Source organism: Aquarana catesbeiana, linkage group LG12 (genome assembly GCF_042186555.1).
Source record: "Aquarana catesbeiana isolate 2022-GZ linkage group LG12, ASM4218655v1, whole genome shotgun sequence".
In the NCBI taxonomy this organism is placed as follows: domain Eukaryota; kingdom Metazoa; phylum Chordata; class Amphibia; order Anura; family Ranidae; genus Aquarana; species Aquarana catesbeiana.
In genome coordinates, this window is record NC_133335.1 from 207,126,359 (window position 1) to 207,145,066 (window position 18,708).

Below are 18,708 nucleotides of genomic sequence, written 5' to 3' on the forward strand. Positions count from 1 at the left end.
TCTACAGCATCTGCCTGGGGCTAAGGTACTGTAAGTAACAGGAATATTGCAGGGGAGGGGAACATGGCGATTGGGAGGTGGGGCACTGACAGGTAACATCTATGCTGCTAGGAGTAATTTTAGGGAGGGGGTGGGGGTTAGAGTATATGTGCTAGGAGGCTTTAATTTGGGTTAGAACTCGTGCTAGAAGTAGAAGGAGGGGGCAGATTTGAAGTGTGACCCCCCAGCACAATTCCTCTTCCTTCCCAAAGCACCCTCTAGTACATATCCTCTAATCCCATCCCAGCTCCATCCACCTCCTCCGATCCCATCCTGGCTCCATCCACCTCCTCCGATCCCATCCTGGCTCCATCCATCCCCTCTGATCCCATCCTGGCTCCATCCATCCCCTCCGATCCTATGCTGGCTCCATCCACCCCCTCCGATCCCATCCTGGCTCCATCCACCTCCTCTGATCCCATCCTGGCTCCATCCATCCCCTCCGATTCCATCCCGGCTCCATCCATCCCCTCCAATCCTATCCTGGCTCCATCCACACCCTCCGATCCCATCCCGGCTCCATCCACCTCCTCCGATCCCATCCCGGCTCCATCCATCCCCTCTGATCCCATCCCGGCTCCATCCATCCCCTCAGATCCTATCCTGGCTCCATCCACCCCTTCGATCCCATCCCGGCTCAATCCACCCCCTCCGATCCAATCCTGGCTCCATCCATCCCGGCTCCATCCACCCCCTCCCATCCTGGCTCCATCCATCCCGACTCCATCCACCCCCTCTGATCCCATCCCGGCTCCATCCATCCCCTCCGATCCCAACCCAGCTCCATCCCTTCCCTCTGATCCCATCCCGGCGCTATCCATTCCTCTCCTATCCCATCTCGGCTGTTTCCATCCCCCGATCCCTCACATCCCGGTTCCATCCACTGTGGCAGGTTAAGGGGGGAGAGTCACTTTGATGCACTAGCCTGGCTTAATGCTGGAGGGGGGTGACACCATTTTTTACCGCACCAGGTGACACCAACCCTAGTGACGCCACTGCTACTCCCTCTGTGTGGCAGCCTATGAAATCCCTAATTTCATAGGATTGGCCTGTAGTAGTAGCTGTAAATTCTGACCTGTTCTTTTGAAACTTCTTTGTAAGGCGACACACGTAACAGTTCCTACACGGAAAGAAGCCTTTTCCAGAGAAAAACTTTGTTTTTGGGGGAGGTTCAACTACACATTTCACAATCATATCTTTCAGAGTGGGAGCTCTTTTATATATGAGGTTAGGTGTATCTGGCAGAATACCTTTTAGATCTTTATCATTCTTTAATATATGCCAGTGGCGTTTAATCAATTTAGCTACTTCCCTGTGTTGGACATTGTAGTCCAATATCAAACATGGAGCTTCATGTTGGTGTATTATCCTCTTAGGGTTATTCTGTAGCATCACTGTTCTGTCCATTTCATTGACATGCTGTATTTGTTTATCAATCCACATATCTTCATATCCCTTCTCTTTAAACCTTGCACCAATTAGTTTTGCTTGCGTTTTGTAATCCTCTTCATTTGTGCAATTTCTCTTGATCCTAACCAATTGTCCCTTAGGTATATTGTATAACCAAGGTTTAAAATGACAACTGTTAATGGACAGATAACTATTGGTGTCTATGTTTTTAAAATGGGTTTTCGTAATCATGTTATTACCCTTCAAGGAAATATTCAGATCCAGAAAATCGACTGACTTTTCATCTATTTTCCATACCAGATTTATATTCTTATTGTTGTCATTAAGTTTTCTCAAAAAATCTTCCAACAAATCCCTACTTCCGTTTCAGACTATAATTAAGTCGTCTATATATCTTTTATATAGGGTTAACTTGGCTGGCATATTGTTGTATACAGCATCTTCCTCCCAGTACGCCATAAAGGCATTGGCTATACTAGGTGCGAATTTCGCCCCCATGGCAATTCCAGTCACTTGCCTGTAATAGGATTGGTTGTGCCAGAAGTAGCTATGTTTTAAACACAAATCCAGGCATTTTATCAAAAACTTCCTTTGTTTGCAAATGAATGTGCTATATATCCTGAGAAGCCATTTGGTCGCTGCACATGCTTCATGATGTTGCACAATGGTATATAGCGAAGACACGTCAGCAGTGGCAAGGAGAGTTCTACCTTCTAGTACTGGTACCAAATCTAATAGCTGCAAAGCATGTTTGGTGTCCTTCAAATATGCCCTCGTGTTCTGCACTGCCGGTTGTAAAAAATAATCAATATATTCTTCCATCCTGGAAGTCAAAGAACCTATACCATTCACAATTGGCCTACCTAGTGATTGTTCATGATTCTTGTGTGTTTTCGGGATGGTATATATTATTGGGATCCTGCACGATTCTGGTATCAAATATTTGGATTCCTTTTTGTTCAATATCTCCTTTTTTATTCCTAAATTAACTACTGATTCCAATTGTTTCTTAAACTCCCTAGTAGGATTTCCTAATAATTTAACATAGGTGTCTTCATCCTGCAACTTCAATTCCTGTAGATATTGTTCCTTAGATTGTATAACCACAGCTGCTCCCTTATCAGCTGGGCGTATTACGATGTCCTTTCTTTCCGTTAGAGTCTTGATTCCTTTCTTTATGTGTATTGGATCTGAGATCTTCTTTGGTGTCAACAATTCCAGATCTTGCAGAACTAATTTTTTAAAAACCTCAATGTGTTGATTGTTCGCTACTTGTGGGTTGAACGTGGAATTGTTCCGCAACATCATTATTCAATAATGTTTTATTGTTACCATTGTTTGCTTTTCAGGTACACCATTCAGCTGCAGGACTGATTTATTTATCTCTCACGATACATAAATCAGCGACTCCAGCGCTGTAGGAGGTGATTTCACCACCACAGTTAAAAAAAATGGTGCATGTATGCCCATCATTAGAAGTGAGTGGATGCAGGATGGTATTCTAATGGTGGGCATACCCACCGATCAATCTCTTTTTTCATTCAGCCCACAGACAGAATGATGCCTGCAGGTTTAGGTATCATCTTTTCAGCCAGCGGTCGGCTTTCATGTAAAAGCAATCCTAGCGGCTAATTAGCCGCTAGATTTCTTTTACAAGCAGTGGGAGGGAACATCCCCCCCTCCCGCCGTCTTTCATGCTTTTCTTGGGCTCTCCTGTTCCACCGGGGAACCTGAGAATGCAGCTGGTTCCACCAGCTGACCATAGAGCTGATCGGAGACCAGATCAGCTCCAATCATCTCTATGGCCTAAGAAACCAGAAGCTACGAGCATTTCATGACTTCGGTTTTGCCGGATATAAACAGCGTTATTTGGAAAATTTGGAAAGCATTTTATCACACCGATCTTGGTGTGGTCAGATGCTTTGAGGGCAGAGGAAACATCTAGAGTCTAATAGACCCCAATTTTTTCAAAAAAGAGTACCTGTCACTACCTATTGCTATCATAGGGGATATTTACATCCCCTGTGATAACAATAAAAATAATAAAAATATAAATAAAAAAATGAAAGCAACAGTGTAAAAATAAAATAGAAAAGAAAAGTGTTGTATGTAAACAGCAATTACACCATGCATGTGAGGTATCACCGCGAATATCAAATCGAGGGCAGTAATTCTAGCAGTAGACCTCCTCTGTAAATCTAAATTGGTAACCTGTAAAGCCTTTTAAAGGCTTTTAAAAATGTATGTAGCATGTCGTGTTTGGTATCTATGTACTTGGCATAACATCATCTTTTTTATTTCACCAAACATTTGGACAATATAGTGCATACCGCTTCAGGACCGCCCACTGTATATATATGTTGGCACTTTAAAGATGGATATCTCGGTAACGGCAGCAGCTGCTGCCATAACCGAGATATCCATCTCTTCAGTGGGCAGTCCGGTTTACGATAATGGTGGTCTCTGTGGCGGATTTGCCGCAAGATCAGCGTAATCGGCGTTGGGAGAGGGGCCCCCCTCCCGCCGCTCTCCCTCGCCCTCTGCCGCTTACCGAAGTCCTCGGTAGCGGCCGTCTCCATACCAGAGCAGGGTGGAAGCAACATCAAAACGTCACTTCCGCCTATACGTCTTAAAGGGACATTTTTTTTTTGTCATTTTTTCAAATGACAATTTTTTTTTATTGCATTTAATGCCCAAATATGAGATCTGAGGTCTTTTTGACCCCAGATCTCATATTTAAGAGGACCTGTCATGCTTTTTTCTATTACAAGGGATGTTTACATTCCTTGTAAAAGGAATAAAAGTGACTCAAATTAAAAAAAAAAAAAAAACAGTTTTAAAATCAATAAAGTAAAGTAAAATAAATAAGAAAAAATTTTTTTTTAAAGCGTCCCGTCCCGACGAGCTAACGCACAGATGCGAACGCATATGTGAGCAGCGTCTGCATATGAAAACGGTGTTCAAACCACACATGTGAGGTATCGCTACGATCGTTAGAGCGAGAGCAATAATTCTAGCCCTAGACCTCCTCTTTAACTCAAAACATGCAACCTGTAGAATTTTTTAAAAGTCGCCTATGGAGATTTTTAAGAAAAAAAAGTATAATGTTTGGGGTTCTAAGTAATTTTCTAGCAAAAAAACTTGTTTTTAACTCGTAAACACAGTTTGAAAAACAGGCTCAGTCCTTGAGTGGTTAAAATTCAAAAAAGTGTTATTTTTTTCCAAATAAAATGGGTTTGAAAAATCGCTGCGCAAATACTGCATGAAAAAAAAAATTGCAACACCCACCATTTTAATCTGAAGGGCCTTTGCTTTAAAAAAAAATATGTTTTCATGTAAACAAAAAGTGTGAGAAAGGGTTTTGTCTTCAATTGGTTAGAGGAGTGGGTGATGTGTGGCATAAGCTTCTAATATTGTGAATAAAATGCCAGGACAGTTCAAAACCCCCCAAATGACTCCTTTTTGGAAAGTAGACACCCCAAGCTATTTGCTGATAGGCATGTTGAGTCCATGGAATATTTTATATTTTGCCACAAATTTCGGTAAAATTACAATTTTATTTTTTTTTACACAAAGTTGTCACTAAATTATATCTTGTTCATATATGGCATGGGTATATGTGAAATTACACCCCAAAATACATTCTGCTGCTTCTCCTGAGTACGGAGATACCACATGTGTGAGACTTTTTGGGAGCCTAGCCGCGTACGGGACCCCGAAAACCAAGCACCGCCTTCAGGCTTTCTAATGCCACGTACACACGACCGGACTTTACGGCATACTTTGCCCGGCGGACTTTTTGACGGACTTTACAACAGACTTTCAGAATGAACGGACTTGCCTACACACGATCAACCAAAGTCCGACGGATTTGTACGTGATGACGTACGACCGGACAAAAACAAGGAAGTTCATAGCCAGTAGCCAATAGCTGCCCTAGCGTCGTTTTTTGTCCGTCGGACTAGCATACAGACGAGCGGACTTTTCGACGGGACTCGAGTCCGTCGGATAAATTTGAAACATGTTTCAAATCTAAGTCCGTCAAACTTTTGAAAAAAAAAAGTCAGCTGGAGCCCACACACGATAGAATTGTCCGACAGACTCCGGTACGCCGGACCAAGTATGCCGGAAAGTCCGCTCGTGTGTACGCGGCATAAGGGTGTAAAACAGTGATTTCACTTTCTCCATGGCCTCCGAAACTGTGATAGGCATTGAGGAGTGAAATCAAAAAATTACACCCTTAGAAAGCCTGAAGGCGGTGATTGGTCTTCGGGGCCCCGTACGCGGTTAGACTGCCAAAAAGTCCCACACATGTGGTATCCCTGTATTCAGGAGAAGCAACAGAATGTATTTTGGAGTGTAATTCCACATACGCTCGTGTCATGTGTGAGCAATATATCATTTAGTGACAACTTTGTGTAAAAAAAATAAATGTTGTAATTTTCCCGAAACTTGTGGCAAAATATAAAATATTCCATGGTCTCAACATGCCTCTCAGCAAATAGCTTGGGTTGTCTACTTTACAAAAATTGGGTCATTTGGGGTTTTTTTGTGCTATGTTGGCTTTTTATGGCCTTCGTACTGTGATAGGTAGAGAGGAGCAAAATCAAAAATTTACGCCCTCAGTAATCTTGAAGGTGGTGATTGGTTTTCGGGGTCCTGTACGTGGCTAGGCTCCCAAAAAGTCCCACACATGTGGTATCCCCGTACTCAGGAGAAGCAGCAGAATGTATTTTGGGGTGTAATTCTACATATACCCATGGCATGTTTGAGCAATATATAATTTAGTGACAACTTTGTATAAATGTATTTATTTTTTAGTCATTTTTCAATTACTTGTGACAAAAAAATAAAATATTCAATGGGCTCAACATGCCTCTCAGCAATTTGGTTGGGGTGTCTACTTTCCAAAATGGGGTCATTTGGGGGGGTTTTGTACTGCCCTGCCATTTTAGCACCTCAAGAAATGAGATAGGCAGTCATAAACTAAAAGCTGCATAAATTCCAGAAAATGTACCCTAGTTTGTAGATGACTGCGATAACTTTTGCGCAAACCAAAAAATAAATGCTTATTGACATTTTTTTTACCCAAGACATGTGGCTGAATACATTTTGGCCTAAATTTATGACTAAAATTGAGTTTATTGGATTTTTTTTACAACAAAAAGTAGAAAAAATATATATTTTTAAATCCCAGAGGCAATCAAATACCATCAAAAGAAAGCTCTATTTGTAGGAAAAAAGGACGCAAATTTTGTTTGTGCACAACATTGCATGACCGCGCAATTACCAGTTAAAGCAACGCAGTGCCAAATTGTAAAAAGTGCTCTGGTCATTAAAGCGGAGTTCCACCCAAAAATTGAACTTCCGCTTATCCAGATTCCTCCCCCCCTCCAGTGTCACATTTGGCACCTTTCAGGGGGGAGGAGGGAGCAGATACCTGTATAATACAGGTATGTGCCCCCACTTCCCGCAAAAGATCGCCACAGAATCCGCAGTGATCTACGCCATGTTCGGCCCCTCCTCCGCCCCCCCCCCCCACTGTCTTCTGGGAGACACACAGGTCCCAGAAGACAGCAGGGACCTGTCAGGATGCGCAGCGCGACTCGCACATGTGCAGTAGGGAACTAGGCTGTGAAACCGTAAGGCTTCACTTCCTGATTCCCTTACTGAAGATGCCGATGCCTTCACCTCGCAGCCGAGTGATGGGTTGGCTTTGGGTGAGGACATCGCGGGCGCCCTGGACAGGTAAGTGTCCTTCTTTTAAAAATTAGCAGCTGCAGTATTTGTAGCTGCTGACTTTTACATTTTATTTTTTCGACAGAACTCCGCTTTTAGTGGCCAATTCTTCCGGGGCTTAAGTGGTTAAAAGCTTGAAATTGGCCTGGGCAGGGAGGGGGTAAAAGTGTCCTGTATTGAGGTGGATAAAGGGTCACTTATTCAAAATTGTAGGCACTGCAGTTTGTCCCCGTTTCCTGGATGCACGTAAGTTTGAGTCTTCACATGTTCAGTATCTACTTACTTGACACAATATCTTCTTTATATTTTACCAAACAGTTGGGTATTATATTTTTAGCGCCCCCCTAGGTCTACTGAGAGCAAAGAGGTACCTCCAGATATAGGTAGCGAGCTTACATTCACCCCAGGGCTGAGTCCATGGCTATCATGGGAAGTTTGAACAGAATATAGGTGCCAGTCACTTTAGGTATTTTTCAATGCTTTAATTAGAACTTGAGAAAGGTTGTAGGAAAGAGGTTGAGGGGAGGTTGCAGATACCCTTTTTAGAAGATCACTTACAGACTCCTTGAATCAAAGGACAAAACAGCTTTCTTTTAGCAGATCTTGAATACCTGGGTAGGTCTCTCACACAGATCTAGCAACCAGTAATATGCCTGGATAAGTCTCTCTCACAAACGTAGCAGCCAGGAGCATGTTACCTTGATTAGATTGTAGAACAGCTTGACAGTACCAGAACCTTTAAGCCGAACCCGGCAGTACTATAAGGGTAGTTAGAGATAGGTGTGTCCTCCAAGTAAGTTACCAGGCCCTTCTGAGAGACAAGCCTCCATCCTGGCTCTCTCCAGCAAGGGTCCTCCCCTGGATCTCCTCAGCTTGGCTCGGCTTCTTCCAGTTAGGCAAGATAGCCTAAGGACCACCTCAGGAGTAGTAGGCCCCAGATAGGCTTCTGGGCCTACTGCAGAAGATGCAGCAACATAGCCTCGGGCCAGAAGGGCCCCAAGGTAAGAACTGACTAGAGCACATGGCATCTGTTCAATAAATACCCCTTCCCAGAATGCACAGCGGCCAGGAACCTCCTACTGGGCTGTTTCCGGAAAAAGAATATTCATTAAAGCTCAAACTAGTTGTAATTCTCACACTGTCCTATGGTACCAGTGACACCTACTGGCAACAGTGGGAAATTCACAACCCAGTCAAGTTTAGAACAGAACCAAATACCGTATTTATCAGCGTATAACACGCGCCGGCGTATAACACGCAACCCAAGTTTAGGAGGGAATTTTAAGGAAAAAAACTTTTAGGAGGGAAGTTTAAGGAAAAAAAACTTACATTAAAATGCCCATCAATGCAGCATTATCAGTGTCCATCTGCAGCCTTGTCAGTATCATTGCAGCCTTTTCAGTGTCAGTGCAGCCTTGCCCCAGTGTCCATTGCAGCCTTGTCAGTGCAGCTTTGCCCCAGTGCAGCCTTGTCAGTGCAGCTTTGCCCCAGTGCAGCCTTGTCAGTGCAGCTTTGCCCCAGTGCAGCCTTGCCCCAGTGGTCAGTGCAGCCTTGTCATTTCAGCCTTGCCCCCAGTGTCCATTACAGATTTAAATATGGCGCCGCGGAGTTCGGAGGGACTTGGCGGAGCTGAACGAGCGCCGCCGAGATCACAGTGACTGGGCGGAGCCGAGATACACATAACCGAGTGTACTCGGCTCTTCTTGGCGCCGCTCACAGTCACGCCCAGTCCCGCCCTATGATGGACATAACACAGGTCCAATGGCGGGACTGGGCCTAACTGTGAGCAGCGCCGAGAAGAGCCAAGTACACTCGGCTATGTGTATCTCCGCTCCGCCCAGTCACTGTGATCTCGGCGGCGCTCGTTCCGCCCTGCCGAGTCCCTGCGAACACCGTTGCGCCATTTTTAAATCTACACGCTATGTGTATGTCGGCGGCGATCGCCCCGATCAAAATTAGCGGGGATTGGGGTATAACACGCATCCACGATTTCCCCCTGATTTTAAGGGGAAAAAAGTGCGTGCTATACGCCGATAAATACGGTATATAATCAAATCTGAGCTGCTTACAGCTCAGCCAAAAACTAAATTTACACTACAGCCCCAATTTTAGGAACAGGGGGCTACATATTATTTTTGAGGGGTGTTCTATCAAAAAGCAGCTACCCATTAGAAAGTGCAACCATGGAGACATTCTGTGGCAGCCATCTTGGTACACTCGTCCGCACTAAGCCTACAGTCTGAGGTCGTGAAGCGGACATCTTTTTACACCCACCGGAGTCTTGCATTTCACACTTATTTTCACCAGTAAACTGAGCTTCTATATTGTGAAATACAGGATTTTGAAATCCGTCAAGCTGTTTTGATGTTGAATCTTAAAAGCAGCGCTCTTCTGTCAGATTAGCAAACCTGTGAGATCCTGTATTTCACAATATAGAAGCTCAGTTTACTGGTAAAAATATGTGTGAAATGCAAGACTCCGGTGGGTGTAAAAAGATGTCCGCTTCACGACTTCTGACTGTAGGCTTTGTGCAGACGAATGCAGGTGTACCAAGATGGCCACGACGGAACGTCACTTCCGCTGCATTTCTTGATGGGTATTTCCGGCTTTCTGACAGGACAAAGGCACTAAAACTAATTTTAGTGTATTTTTTTCCTGATGTGCTTGATAAACGGATGCAAATATCATGCAACATAATAAAAAAAAAATTGCACCTGCAACCTTTTTATTCTACAGGGCCTCTGCTTTCAGAAAATATATGTTTGGGGGCTATAGTTATTTTTCTAGACAAAAAAAATGCTGATTTAACCACTTCCCGACCGGCCCATAGCAGATGACGGTCGGGCGGTGCTTCAGTTATCCTGACTGGGCGTCATATGACGTCCAGCAGGAAAACATGACACACCGCTCCACCGATCTTGGTAAAGAGCTTCCGAGCGGAGGCTCTTTACCACGTGATCAGCCGTGTCCAATCACGGCTGATCACGATGTCAATAGGAAGAGCCGTTGGTTGGCTTGTCCTCACTCGCGTCTGACAGACGCGAGTAGAGGAGAGCCGATCGGCGGCTCTCCTGACAGCGGGGGTCAGTGCTGATTGATCAGCCCCCCTCGGATGACTACACTGGACCACCAGGGATCGCCACTAGGACCACCAGGGAGGGGGGCAACATGTGGATGGCCAGGTATGTACCCCATGGCCATCCACATGTGCCCAATCTGTGCCAATCAGTGCCCATCATTATATTGCAGTGATGCCCAGCAATGCCACCCTTAGGGGCATCAGTGCCACCAATCAGTGTCAACAGTGCCACCAATCAGTGTCCATCGGTGCCACCTGTCTGTACCCATCCGTGCCACCCATAAGTACCCATCAGTGCCACCCATATGTACCCATCAATGCCACCTACGAGTGCCCATCAGTGCCACCTATGGGTGCCCATCAGTGCTGCATACCAGTGCCACCTATCAGTGCCCATCAGTGCTACCTCATTGGTGTCACCTCATCGGTGCCCATCAGTGCTGCCATATCAGTGCCCGTCATTGAAGAAGAAAACGTACTTATTTACAAAAATTTTTAACAGAAACAAAGAAAACCTTTTTTTTCTAAATTTTCCGTCTTTTTTTATTTGTTGCGCAAAAAATAAAAACCGCAGAGGTGATCAAATACCACCAAAAGAAAGCTCTATTTGTGGGAACAAAATAATTAAAAAAATGTTTGAGTACAGTGTAGCATGACAACGCAATTGTCATTCAAATTGCGACAGCGCTAAAAGCTGAAAATTGGCCTGGGTGGGAAGGTGCCTAAGCGCCTGGTATTGAAGTGGTTAAAAAAAAAAAACATAAAAAAATTGCCCCAGATAGCAGGTGGTTAAGCTTTGCTGTAGTTTCTACTGAACGTTTAGCCCGGTCTCCTCAGTGATAGGACGTGTGGTGCATCTTCATCGAGCTCTCAAATTCTCCTCACAGATCGTCTTCCCGCCAAGTGTGAGCGCGCAGGCGCAGAGCCTGAAGGGGGCTGCAGCTGCGGAGCTCATGAGGGGAAGGGGGGGGGGGCGGTGTCACCGGGTGACGTCAGGAGCCGGTTTTATTCTCTCGGCCCTCTCCTCCTCCGCCTGTAGTCGCTGTGAAGATGAACGGTGCCAAACGAGGGCGGCATGACGTGTCCCCTGTGCGGGAGGACGGGTACCGGACACCGGAGAAACGGGCGAAGACCTGGCCCGGAGCTGGCAGCGGGGACTACCGGGAGTGGGATGTGGAGGATGTGTGCCGCTTCCTGGCCAGCAGTGGCTTCGAACAGCTGCAGGAGGTCTTCAGAGGTAAATCAGCTGTGTGGTGGCTGCACTATGTGAGTGTCATGGTGTAGGGGGACTACAGGTACCAGCATGTCCTGAGAGGAGATGTGGTGCAGCTGGAGAGATGTCTGCTAAAGCAGCTTCTATATCCGACCCAGAGAGCCCATGATGTGCCCAGGATCTCCTGTCACCCTGTGCCATGGTCTGTGCCATGGTCCAGAGACTCCCAGCATCACAGGGTGGCACTGTGTTGCCTCACATGGTGCCAGCTGCACTTTGTTGCCTGGTGTCCTGCAGAAGAAGAACTGTTTCCCAGAAGACATGTGCAATTCGTTTAGTTCCCAATTCGTTTTTTGACAAATTCGTAATTTCCGAAATGTCAAATTTTCCCAAGTTTTCGAATTTGAAAATCCGAATTTAGGAAAAAAAACATGAAACTAAAATGAACACTTTTTTTTTTTTTGTCCGTGCACATGTCTATTTCCCAGCGTCGTCGTTGTGCAGCGGCACTGTGTAGCTCAGTGTTACACAATGGCAGCGGCATTGCCCAGCATCACATAGTGGCACTGCATTGCCCAGTTTCACATGGCAGCACTATGTTGTGTAGTGATATACATGTCACGCACTGGCACTGTTTCCCAGCGACACGCACTGACAAAGGCACTGTGTTGCTCAGTGTTACACAATGGCAGACAGCTCTGTGTTGCCCAGCATCACGCACAGCATGGTAATACCCGGCGTCACATAACCGCAGTAGCACTGACAAAGGCACTGTGTTGCCCAGTGTCCTGCAGCGGCACTGTGTTGCTCAGAATCACATGGCAGCACTGTATTGGCCAGTGTCACTCACTGACAGCGGCCTGGCATCACGCTCTGGCAGAGGCATTGTGTTGCCCAATGTCATGTAGCGGCACTGTGTTGCCCTATTTTACATGGCGGCACTGTGTTGCCTCACATGGTGCCACCAGCACTTTGTTGCAGTGGGTTTCCCAGCGTCGCGCACTGGCAGCGGCACTGTGTTGCCCAATGTCATGCAGCGGCACTGTGTAGCTCAGTATTGCACAATGGCAGCAGTACTGTTGCCCAGCATCACATAGTGGCGCTGTGTTGCCCATTGTCACGCACCGGCAGCGTCACCGTGTTGCCCAATGTCACGCAGTACCGTGTTGCTTCACATGGTGCCAGCGGCACTGTGTTGCCCAGCATCACATAGTGGCAGTATGTTGCTCAATGTTACAAAATGGCAGCGGCACTGTGTTGCCCAGAATCACATAGTGGCACAGTGTTGTGTAGTGATATACATGTCACGCAGTGGCACTGGCACTGTGTTGCCCAGCGTAACGCACTGACAAAGGCACTTTGTTGCCCAGTGTCATGCAGCGGTACTATGTTGCTCAATGTTACACAATGGCAGCGGCACTTTGTTGCCCAGCATCACATAGTGGCACTGTGTTGCTCCAATGTTACAAAATGGCAGTGGCACTGTGTTGCCCAGTGTCACGTGGTGCCACCAGTATCCCTGCAGTGTCATTCTGTCCTAGCAATTATTTTGCACCATGTTTGGGTTACTTCACCTACTTTGGATAGAAAACTGAATCAAAATTTATATTGAATGATGTCTGGCTGCCATAATGCTGGCTGTACACATTGTAACCACACCGAGCAATTGACGGTTTAATGAAAAGCGATTTGCATTGTGCTCAAGTCACATGTGCCAAACAGATTTTTTGTCGTTTTGCAATAGTTCTTGAGGGAGCCCAGAGACTATCGCAGCAGAAGTTTACATTTTCTGTATTTTTCATTTAAAAAAAAAAAATATATTAATGATAAAACTGCTTCTATCTATCTATCTATCTATCTATCTATCTATCTATCTATCTATCTATCTATCTATCTATCTATCTATCTATCTATCCTCATTTTTTTTTTTTTTTCAAAGGAAATGAAAATAACACCTTTTTTTAATTCCTAACTGTGTAATGTTGTGCCGTTGGAAAAGATGACCTAGACTGCTCTCCTCCCATGCATGCTGTAGTGATGAGAAGCTGGCGGCTGAAGATCCTGCACAATGTGACCGTTCTGGGACTCGGAAGTAACCACAGCGTGCAATGAGGACCAGGGCCAGAGTCTGCAGGATTTTCAGCCATGGTTTCTCTTTACAACAGCAAAGATTGATGGTGCAGGCAGCGGGACGGGTGACTTATTCAACGTTTTCTTTACAGAGGGCACATTGTCATCATATTTTATTTTTGCAACAGAGTTGCTTTAAGTACATGTATTGCCAAAACTTTTTTTTTTTGGGGGGGGGGTTTGAGATTAAAATTCCTAAACTTTTTATTGCTCTCTTTATTGTGCCCCTTCTGGGGGAGGTTCTTGCTGTCTGTTTGCCCCGGTGGCCATTGTCACTGAGATGAAAAGTAATAGGAAATTAAAATAAATCTATATGCAGGGTGGATAAGGGTGGATAAAAATCAAAGATTTATTTATTATATATACATTTTTTTTTTAAATCAAATTTATTTTAATTAAAATGCTTTTGGCATAAAAATTGAAATATAGTTTTCTATTTAAAATATGTTATTCAGCATGAGCTTAGTTATGTAGCATGAGGCTGTATATTCTGCAATATTTACATTTTTGGTAAACTCATTCAATTAATCCAAGATAACCTGCACTGTATTGTAGGGCTGAAACAACTAATCGATTAATCGACAACTAATCAATTATGAAATTAATCGATTAATCGGCCAGTAACATAATGTGGTAAAAAAAAAACTAAAATGAGCCCTTTTTTTCCAGCACTGCAGTATCGCGTGGTGACATGACGAGTCCCATAAGTGCAGTTCAAGCTGGTGAGGTGGCAAGCACTAGTAGTGTCCCGCCGCCACCAAGAAGACGAAGACAGGCCTGTTGTGCCCATAGTGCCCTCCCTGCTGCATTCGTCAATCCGAATTGGGTACCCACCACTTCTGCAGCACCCGTACTTCCCCCATTCACTGGCCAACCCGGAATTCAGGTGGAAACAGTTGATTTTACCCCACTTGATTTTTATTCACTGTTTTTCACCGAAGATCTCTATAGATCTATTGTGGACCAAAGCAATTTATACGCTGGTCAACACATCACCACTATTCCCCAGTCCTCCCTTGCCAGAGATTGGAGACCAATTACAGTCTCCGAATTTAAGCTCTTTCTGGGCCTTTCCCTCAACATGGGCATAACTAAAAAGAGTGAGTTGCAGTCATATTGGTCCACTGACCCAATTCACCATATGCCCGTGTTCTCTGCCTCCATGGCCAGGGCACGATACGAGCAGATTTTGCGGTTCATGCACTTCAACAACAATGAATTCTGTCGTCCTCGTGGAGACCCTGCATACGATCGGCTCTACAAAATTCGGCCCCTCGTAAACCATTTAAACCAACGTTTTGCAGACTAGTTTACTGTTGATGAGTCCCTGATTAAATTTTCTGGCCGCTTGTCATTCAAACAGTACCTTCCCAGCAAGCGTGCCAGATACGGGGTCAAGATGTATAAGCTCTGTGACAGGGCCAAAGGCTATATATGTAGTTTTATGGTTTACGAGGGCAAAGATAGTCACGTAGAGCCGACAAACTGCCCTGACTACATAGGAGGTGCTGGCAAGATAGTGTGGGACTTGGTGTCACCCTTATTTGGAAAGGGGTACCACTTGTACGTGGACAATTATTACACGAGCGTGCCACTTTTTAGTCACCTTTTTGATCATCAGATTGGAGCATGTGGCACCGTGTGACCTAATCGCCGGGGCTTTCCCCAGCGGCTTGTAGATTCCCGTCTTAGGCTGGGGGAGAGCGCCTGCTTGAAGTGTAATAATTTGCTCGCCATGAAATGGAGGGACAATAAGAATGTTTTCGTTCTTACCTCCCTTCATGCAGACACGACGGCCCAAATTACTACGGCGACTGGTGTTGTGGAGAAACCCCTCTGTGTCCACGAATATAACCAAAATATGGGAGGGGTGGACCTCAACGACCAGTTGTTGGCGCCGTACATAGTTGCCCGAAAGGCCAGACGCTGGTACAAAAAAGTGTCTGTTTATTTATTTCAATTGGCTTTGCTGAATGCTTATGTGCTATACAGAGCTTCAGGACGGACTGGATCCTTCCTTAAATTCCAGGAAGAGATCGTCAGAGCCCTTCTGTTTCCAGACGGTGCTCCACCTCACCATCCCCAACCAAATGCAGTAGGCCGGCTGCATGAGAGGCATTTTCCTTATGCCCTCCCGAGTACCCCTACCCAACGAGCCCCCCAAAAAAGATGTCGTGTCTGCAGCAAGCGCGGATTTAGGTGTGACACCCGGTATTATTGTCCCTTCTGTCCTGACAATCCTGGTCTTTGCATTGGTGAATGTTTTGAACGCTACCATTCACTAGTTGAGTATTAGCGTAGGGTACAGCACTGCACAGACTAGGGCTGGGAGATTCTCTTAAAAAAAAAAAAAAACACTCGATTCACGATTCGAATCGAGTTCTCCTTTTTTTTTTTTTTTGTAAACCGCGCCGGTCCTGAGGCGCTGCGGGCATGAGCTTTTAGGCGAGGCCGCGGCTTCGGCCTGGTCCGTGGTGTCCAGCCTCGCGGACTAGGCTGAAGCCGCGGCCTCACCTAAAAACTCCTTGCCCGCAGCTCTTCAGGCCCGGCGCGGTATCCGCGCCGGTCCGGAGGCGCTGCGGGCATGAGTTTTTAGGTGAGGCTTCGGCCTAGTCCGCGGTGTCCGGCCGCGGACTAGGCCGAAGCTGCGGCCTCGCCTAAAAACTCATGCCCGCAGCGCCCCAGGACCGGCGCGGTGAAAAAAAAAAATCAAAAAAATCGATTTGCTTAAATTTTGAATCGATTTGACCTCAACTCGATTCAAGATTTAAAACGATTTTTTTTCCCAGCCCTAGCACAGACTAGGACACACTTTCACAGGGTCTCCCAAGATGCCATCGCATTTTGAGAGGCCCAAACCTGGTACCAGTTACAAAAAAAAGTGTTAAAAAAAAAAAAAAAAAAACACAAAATAAAATAATAAAAACCAAAAATAGTTGTCGTTTTATTGTTCTCTCTCTATTCTCTCTCTATTGTTCTTCTCTTTTACTGTATTCTATTCTGCAATGTTTTACTGTTCTGTTTTTATCATGTTTGGTAACCATTTTTTTTGTTTTTAGGTACGCCATTCAGCTGCAGAGCGGATTTATGTATCTTGACAGCAACAGCGTTTGCTCCCACGATACATAAAGCCGTGACTCCAGCGCTGTCGGAGGTGATTTCACCACCACAGTTACATACTTCAGCATATATGCCGAAGTGTGGGGGCAGCAGTGGGTGGAGGAGCGATTTGCTCCTTCCAGCCCCCATGCTTCGGCATATATAAATGGTGCATGTATGCCCATTATTAGAAGTGGGTGGATGAAGGGAGGTATTCTAATGATGGGCATACCCACCGATCAATATCTTTTTTTTTTTTCGTTCAGCCCACAGGCTGCATGAAAAAAAGTTTACAATATATGCCCAACAAGGACCAGCAACGTATTGGTATGTTGCTGGATTTTGAGTGGTTATACCAGAATGATGCCTGCAGGTTTATGTATCATCTTGGTATCATTCTTTTCAGCCAGCGGTCGGCTTTCATGTAAAAGCAATCCTAGCAGCTAATTAGCCTGTAGACTGCTTTTACAAGCAATGCCCCCCCCCCCCCCACCTTCTTCCATGTTTTTCTCTGGCTCTCCTGTCCCAACCGGGAACCCGAGAATGCAGCCGGTGATTCGGCCAGCTGACCATAGAGCTGATCAGAGACCAGAATGGCTCCAATCATCTCTATGGCCTAAGAAACTGGAAGCTACGAGCATTTCATGACTTAGATTTCGCCGAATGTAAACAGCGCCATTAGGAAATTGGGAAAGCATTTTATCACACCGATCTTGGTGTGGTCAGATGCTTTGAGATCTAGGTTCTAATAGACCCCAATTTTTTCAAAAAAGAGTACCTGTCACTACCTATTGCTATCATAGGGGATATTTACATTCCCGGAGGTAGCAATAAAATTCATTAAAAAAATTAAAAAATGAACGGAACAATTTAAAAATAAGATAAAAAAGCACAAAAATAATAAAGAAAAAAAAAAGCACCCCTGTCCCCCCTGCTCTCACGCTAAGGCGAAGGCAAGCTTTGGTCTGGCGTCAAATGTAAACAGCAATTGCACCATGCATGTGAGGTATCACCGCAAAGGTCAGATCGAGGGCAGTCATTTTAGCAGTAGACCTCCTCTGTAAATCCTAAGTGGTAACCTGTAAAGGCTTTTAAAAATGTGTTCAGTTTGTCGCCACTGCACGTTTGTGCGCAGTTTTAAAGCATGTCATGTTTGGTATCCATGTACTCGGCCTAAGATCATCTTTTTTATTTCATCAAACATTTGGGCAATATAGTGTGTTTTAGTGCATTAAATTTTTTTTAAAAAGTGTGTTTTTTCCCCAAAAAATGCGTTTGAAAAATCGCTGCGCAAATACTGTGTGAAAAATAAAAAAAAATGAAACACCCACCATTTTAATCTGTAGGGCATTTGCTTTAAAAAAATATATAATGTTTGGGGGTTCAAAGTGATTTTCTTGCAAAAAAAAATGTTTTCATGTAAACAAAAAGTGTCAGAAAGGGCTTTGTCTTCAAGTGGTTAGAAGAGTGGGTGATGTGTGACATAAGCTTCTAAATGTTGTGCATAAAATGCCAGGACAGTTCAAACCCCCCCAAATGACCCCATTTTGGAAAGTAGACACCCCAAGCTATTTGCTGAGGGGCATGTCGAGTCCATGGAATATTTTATATTGTGACACAAGTTGCGGGAAAGAGACCAATTTTTTTTTTTTTTTTTGCACAAAGTTGTCACTAAATGATATATTGCTCAAACATGCCATGGGAATATGTGAAATTACACCCCAAATCCAATCACCGCCTTCAGGATTTCTAAGGGCGTAAATTTTTGATTTCACTCTTCACTGCCTATCAGTTTCGGAGGCCATGGAAAGCCCAGGTGGCACAAAACCCCCCAAAATGACCCCATTTTGGAAAGTAGACACCCCAAGCTATTTGCTGAGAGGTATAGTGAGTATTTTGCAGACCTCACTTTTTTTCACAACGTTTTGAAAATTGAAAAAAAAAAAAAAAATTTCTTATCTTTCTTCATTTTCAAAAACAAATGAGAGCTGCAAAATAC

At 44.8% G+C, this 18,708-nt stretch overlaps 1 protein-coding gene across 1 annotated transcript in view; it reads left to right on the forward strand.

The window, feature by feature from the left end:
- Nucleotides 1-10,659: 10,659 nt before the first annotated feature.
- The window catches only part of SAMHD1 (SAM and HD domain containing deoxynucleoside triphosphate triphosphohydrolase 1), a gene marked incomplete in the record, with an annotated part of 95,958 nt that continues 87,909 nt past the window's right edge, over nucleotides 10,660-18,708 (forward strand). The window contains 1 exon segment of the mRNA XM_073606558.1: nucleotides 10,660-11,504. Coding sequence (XP_073462659.1) covers nucleotides 11,318-11,504 — 187 coding nt within the window.